The 6,219-nt window shown below is 42.8% G+C and overlaps 1 protein-coding gene across 2 annotated transcripts in view; it reads right to left on the reverse strand.

The window, feature by feature from the left end:
* Positions 1-878, reverse strand: part of LOC124865922 (protein argonaute-3) — a 37,025-nt gene extending 36,147 nt beyond the window's left edge. For both annotated transcript variants that reach the window (XM_047361442.1, XM_047361440.1), the window contains exon 1: positions 76-878. In XM_047361442.1, coding sequence (XP_047217398.1) covers positions 76-94 — 19 coding nt within the window. In that variant the 5' untranslated portion in view covers positions 95-878. The remainder of the gene's footprint in view (positions 1-75) is intronic.
* Positions 879-6,219: the final 5,341 nt, after the last annotated feature.

Here is a 6,219-nt window from a genome sequence, read left to right on the forward strand (position 1 = left end):
GTTGGATCTATTACACCTATGTCACATCTAACCCCTACTTGTAAAACTGTCAAGAAATGCTGCAAGATTAATTACCTGTAGTTCCGATTTCCATTCATGAGGTCCCTGCCCGGTTCGCTTCCCGGATCACAGATGTCAAACGTTCGGGACTCCTCCGTGAAGTCCGGTGTCTCCTTGGGGAGCGCAGCGCCTCTGCCTCCGCTGTAACAGCGTGTCCTAACCCTAGTTAATCCCCCTTCCAATCCCACTCTGAAACGGCAACCCTCGCTATGGACGAATCACCAGCCGATGGTTTTCGTTGTTCCCCCTATTCCGCACGTCGACAACTAAAATCGGATTTCACTGCCACGGCGAAAGCTACTGGCTACTATGGGCAATGAAAATCTGCTAGTTAGCTAAGTTAGCTTGCTAGCCAGGCGTTGGGGGTAAAGTGGCTGGAACAGACGAGAGGAGCTGTCAGGAGAACATCACGGCGGGGTCACCGAGTCCAAATGAATCCATACCGATGTATGGCCGTCCGTAGGGAGGACATAAATATTTAACCACGGGGCAAGGAGCTAAATTTGTTAGCTAGAAGGCTAGCTCGACTGTTAGTGGGAATTCTGACAGACGACGGCCACTTTTTATGGCGTTAAAGCAGCTGTTTCAGGCAGGTCGCTCCGTCTTCCGCCGACGTCGTCGTCTGTAAGTTGTGTCCAAGCGTCGAAACGAAGTTGTCAACCCCGCAGTGTATCCGCTGATAAGTGTCAGGATTTCCAAGCAGGTTGACAGAACAACTCTGCAGAGCTTGGGTAAGCCAGCTAAATATGGTGAAGTTGTCTTTCTGACACCGACAGGAAGAGGTGGGTTCAGTGCTACCAGACGTCAGAACCACGAACTCCGCCTTCAGCTAAAGGTAATCCTACGTTTCTGAATCAATTCAGTCCAATTCAATTCAGTTTATTTGTATAGCGCCAATTCACAACATGTTGTCTCAAGGCACAAAAGTCAGGTACATACATTCCAATTAATCCTAACCATTGAACAGTGCAGTCACATTCAGTTATTTATTCAAATTGGATAAAAAGTTTTTCTATCTAAGGAAACCCAGCAGATTGCATTGAGTCAGAGATTTGCAGCATTCCCTCCTCCCGGATGAGCATGTAGAGACAGTGGACAGTCACTGGCTTTGACTTTGCAGCAATCCCTCATACTGAGCATGCATGTAGCGACAGTGGAGAGGAAAAACTCCCTTTTAACAGGAAGAAACCTCCAGCAGAACCAGGCTCAGTGTGAGCGGCCATCTGGCACGACCGACTGGGGGTTTGAGAGAACAGAGTAGAGACACAAAAAGAACAAAGAAGCACTGATCCAGGAGTACTTTCTATGAGAAGGAAAAGTAAATGTTAGTGGATGTAGCTCCTTTAGTCGTTTCATCTAGAAAGAAAGAAAAGATCAACTTTGAGCCAGTTTTCAAGGATAGAGTCTGAGAGCACATAAAGTTAGTCACAGTAAAAACTCAGTCAACTGCTATATCTAGAAGAGAGAAAGGGTTAAACACTGGAAGACAGGGCTATGTGGATCATCTGTAGAAGGTCAGCATTATGTTGTTGCCAGCAGAAGCTCAGATTATTCCCCTCTTCAAAAAGGTGTCACAGGTAGACACAGAGTCAGGAAGCTACACCTGATGGCCATTGTTATACTAAAAACCACAAGGATCGGGATTCCTCTCTCTGTCTGACTGATTATAACCACTGGAAAAGAGAAGGGGTCATAAATCAATGGAAGATTGGGTTTTTAATGTACATGTGCATCGCAGTCAAATATAAAGTATTATTTTTAGTAATAGCATTCAAACAGGGAAATTCACATAATGTAGATTCATTACACACTGTGAAAACTTGTTAACTATGATTATAGCTGTCTGGCAGATCAAGTCAGGATCAGGTCCTTGCTAGAGGCTGGCTGTTGACACAGTGCCCTATCCATGCATGTTCGTGGGAAATTGAGTGAAAGGCAAAAGTCTGGTAGAAAACGGGGCACAAATAACAGGAAAAACTGCATCATTGAGAGATTGTGAAGCGAAGCCATTTCAAAGAGTTTGGAGGAGATCCACAAGTTGTGAACTGTGGATAGAGGCAGTGCTTCGATAACCACCAAACATATCCAGGACAATGCTTACAACTGTTTTTATTGTGTTAAACCATTGCTGAACCAAAGATCACATGCAAATGTTTTACCTGTGCTAAAAAGAAAAGGGCTGGACTGTTGCTCAGTGGTCCAAATTTGGCAGTGCCTTCAGAAATTAAGATCCCAGAGTCTATAGAACAGGTTTGGCTGGTGTGTGCACCCTGCAGGGTTCTGCTACATGTGGCTCCAGAGGCACATGTAGCTTTTAAAGAAACATTTAAAGGCAGTAAGAGAGAATGGTTTGAGCAAGTAATTTAATATTTTTTAGCTCGAAACTATATGCTTTATATTAATGTGGGTTACCTATCTGCATTTTCCATATCTGTGAAAAGGACTTCCTCAGCTGGCCTCATTCTACAAAATAGTGTTTTTTAATCCCTTGTTTGAAAGTTTGAAGATTTTTACAAAATAAATTATTTAGAGATGTCAGTTTAATTTATGATTTTTAAATAAAACATTTCATTTAGTACATGTTCATTAAATCTATAAGTGGTTCTTTGAACTGAAAAGGTTGCTGACCCCTGGTCTACTGCCTTATCAAGTCCAAAGTGAGTGAAGCCGTCCACCAGGAAAGTTTAAAGCATTGGTTTGCTTCCCTCTACTGACAAGCTTTATGGAGATGCTAATTTCATTTTCCAACAGGACTTGGCAACGTTCTTATTGCCAAAAGTACTAATACCTTAATGACCATGGTATCACTGTTTGTCAAGCAAAAATGCCTCATTTAATGTAAGAAAAATTGGCTATGGGATGTTGTCTAGAAAATGATGAGACACACCTGACCCAACAGGTAGACTAGATGAAGGCTGCGATTAAAGCAGACTGAGTTTCCGTAACACCTTTTTCATTGTGCTATAATGCATTAACATTAATGCCTAAAATATTTCACCACATGCACCTTTTGAGTTACTGAAATAAATAAAAAATGTTGAGATGTACAGGGGTTGGACAATGAAACTGAAACACCTGGTTTTAGACCACAATAATTTATTAGTATGGTGTAGGGCCTCCTTTTGCAGCCAATACAGCATCAATTCGTCTTGGGAATGACATATACAAGTCCTGCACAGTGGTCAGAGGGATTTTAAGCCATTCTTCTTGCAGGATAGTGGCCAGGTCACTACGTGATACTGGTGAAGGAAAACGTTTCCTGACTCGCTCCTCCAAAACACCCCAAAGTGGCTCAATAATATTTAGATCTGGTGACTGTGCAGGCCATGAGAGATGTTCAACTTCACTTTCATGTTCATCAAACCAATCTTTCACCAGTCTTGCTGTGTGTAATGGTGCATTGTCATCCTGATACACGGCACCACCTTCAAGATACAATGTTTGAACCATTGGATGCACATGGTCCTCAAGAATGGTTCGGTAGTCCTTGGCAGTGACACGCCCATCTAGCACAAGTATTGGGCCAAGGGAATGCCATGATATGGCAGCCCAAACCATCACTGATCCACCCCCATGCTTCACTCTGGGCATGCAACAGTCTGGGTGGTACGCTTCTTTGGGGCTTCTCCACACCGTAACTCTCCCGGATGTGGGGAAAACAGTAAAGGTGGACTCATTAGAGAACAATACATGTTTGACATTGTCCACAGCCCAAGATTTGCGCTCCTTGCACCATTGAAATCGACGTTTAGCATTGGCATGAGTGACCAAAGGTTTGGCTATAGCAGCCCGGCCGTGTATATTGACCATGTGGAGCTCCCGACGGACAGTTCTGGTGGAAACAGGAGAGTTGAGGTGCACATATAATTCTGCCGTGATTTGGGCAGCCGTGGTTTTATGTTTTTTGGATACAATCCAGTTTAGCACCCGAACATCCCTTTCAGACAGCTTCCTCTTGCGTCCACAGTTAATCCTGTTGGATGTGGTTCGTCCTTCTTGGTGGTATGCTGACATTACCCTGGATACCGTGGCTCTTGATACATCACAAAGACTTGCTGTCTTGGTCACAGATGCGCCAGCAGGACGTGCACCAACAATTTGTCCTCTTTTGAACTCTGGTATGTCACCCATAATGTTGTGTGCATTTCAAAATTTTGAGCAAAACTGTGCTCTTACCCTGCTAATTGAACCTTCACACTCCGCTCTTACTGGTGCAATGTGCAATCAATGAAGACTGGCTACCAGGCTGGTCCAATTTAGCCATAAAACCTCCCACACTAAAATGACAGGTGTTTCAGTTTCATTGTCCAACCCCTGTATGTCAGATAACATCATGCTGAAAAAATCCGATGCAACCTAGGTGACTCATCTGATCCCTGATGGAAGCATTCAGACGTGTGAGGTTTGGTAACTTGGTGTGAAATCAACCCATTCCGCTGCAACATCGATAAAACCAAGATTTCTTTTGGACACAAAGTGGGACACAATACAACACAGAAACTATCAGAGGGCTAAAGTAGGGAGGACCAAAGAGTTAGATAAGAAGCGTCTGCAGAATGATCAGGATCTACCACGGAGTTTACAGTGAAAAAAGTGGGGTGAGATTTATCTGGCCAGAGTGAGAAATCAAGGAATAGCTTGAAACTCACTCCAGAAGAGTGGAAATGGCAACCCTGTCTAATACATCAGAATATGGCTACAACTTACCCATCCTTTAAAGTCATGTCTAACATGCAAAACTATAAAGAAACCGGTTTACCTTCTAGTCTAAAGTAAAATTTAAAAAAGACAGAAAATCACAAAAAATAAAAAAAAACAAATTTTATTTTCATTAAAAAATAACCCTCCCCAACAGAGTTCCAATACTATCACACACAGAGCCAAAATAATATGCTTCCATGTCATATCATTCATCTATTGGGAAGTTCTATGAGAAGGACTGTTCTTGATCAGTGGCTTCAATATTGCTTTGTCAGACCGTGAGGCTGTGTGGAGAGGAACGGACTCTCCTGTGTCCACGATACATTTCTAGGGTGACTGCAATTTTTGTGTCTCCCCTTTGCAAGGTGCTTTTGTGGCTTCAGTAAGTAAAGAACTGCATCTGATTTTAATGGTGCCCAGGAAATATCCCCAGACTGGTATTTGCCGAGTAAAGAGCAAGCAGTAACACACTGGCCTCAATCTGCAACTCATCTGCCGTGTCAAAAGGCCTCGTGTGTGTTGGGCCAAAATATAACATGTAAATATTATATATTTATATATACAAATTACCTTTGACACAATGAAGGATCAGTAAAACGGTATACAAAGGCATTCTGATTAGGCAAGTTCATAAATATGATTTTAAAATCAAACTCGTCTGATTTCTTTTCTCACGTTCCCTTGCAACATTAAGGGGCTCTGGCCATCGGACAAGATTTGAGGCGCTTTAAGGGCAGCAGAGGTGGAATTTTGAGACCGTCTCCACAGTGCCCTCTTGAGGAAACACTGACAATAGTCACAATATTCATAATGACAACAAAAAATAATCTTTATAACCATTACACAATCGAGGCAAAACAATTGACGGGCAGTGGTGAGCACAAGGCTCCTACCTCTAAGAAAACCAAAGTAAGGTGGCTCAGAATATCCAGTCAATATAAAATAATTACATGCATTTTTTTTCCCATAAATCCAGAGAATTACATGATGTAAGTAGTAGTAACAGAGGCCCACCCAGTCCAATGAGCAATTCCCCGTCTGTGCCGCCCATGCACACAGAGCACCAATAGAAATTTGGCAAGCACAGACTAGGGGATTGGGGCAGAGGATGCTGAATGTCTGTAATGCCAAAAGTGGGAAACAGTTGGCAAAAAAGGAATGACAGAAGAGGCTGATGAGTGATAGTTTGGCCTGAATGGGAGATGGGACAAGTGCATTTAGCTTTGTTTTTCTTCTACAGGCTAAGACAGAAACCAAGAGCTCAGATGCATGTGCTTTTGTTTTCCAGGCTATGATATGTAATTGCTTGCAATGGGAAGAGCAGAACAGATGGAAGATAGGTGTGTACTTGTATGACAAGAATGTTGTGAATCAAAGTGTTAGAATGCACTGTGTGGCATCATTGCCACCAATAAGAGTAGAAATGATGACGTGCAGAATGATCAGAGCAAGGTCACC

This window comes from Girardinichthys multiradiatus, chromosome 3, assembly GCF_021462225.1.
Source record: "Girardinichthys multiradiatus isolate DD_20200921_A chromosome 3, DD_fGirMul_XY1, whole genome shotgun sequence".
NCBI lineage: Eukaryota > Metazoa > Chordata > Actinopteri > Cyprinodontiformes > Goodeidae > Girardinichthys > Girardinichthys multiradiatus.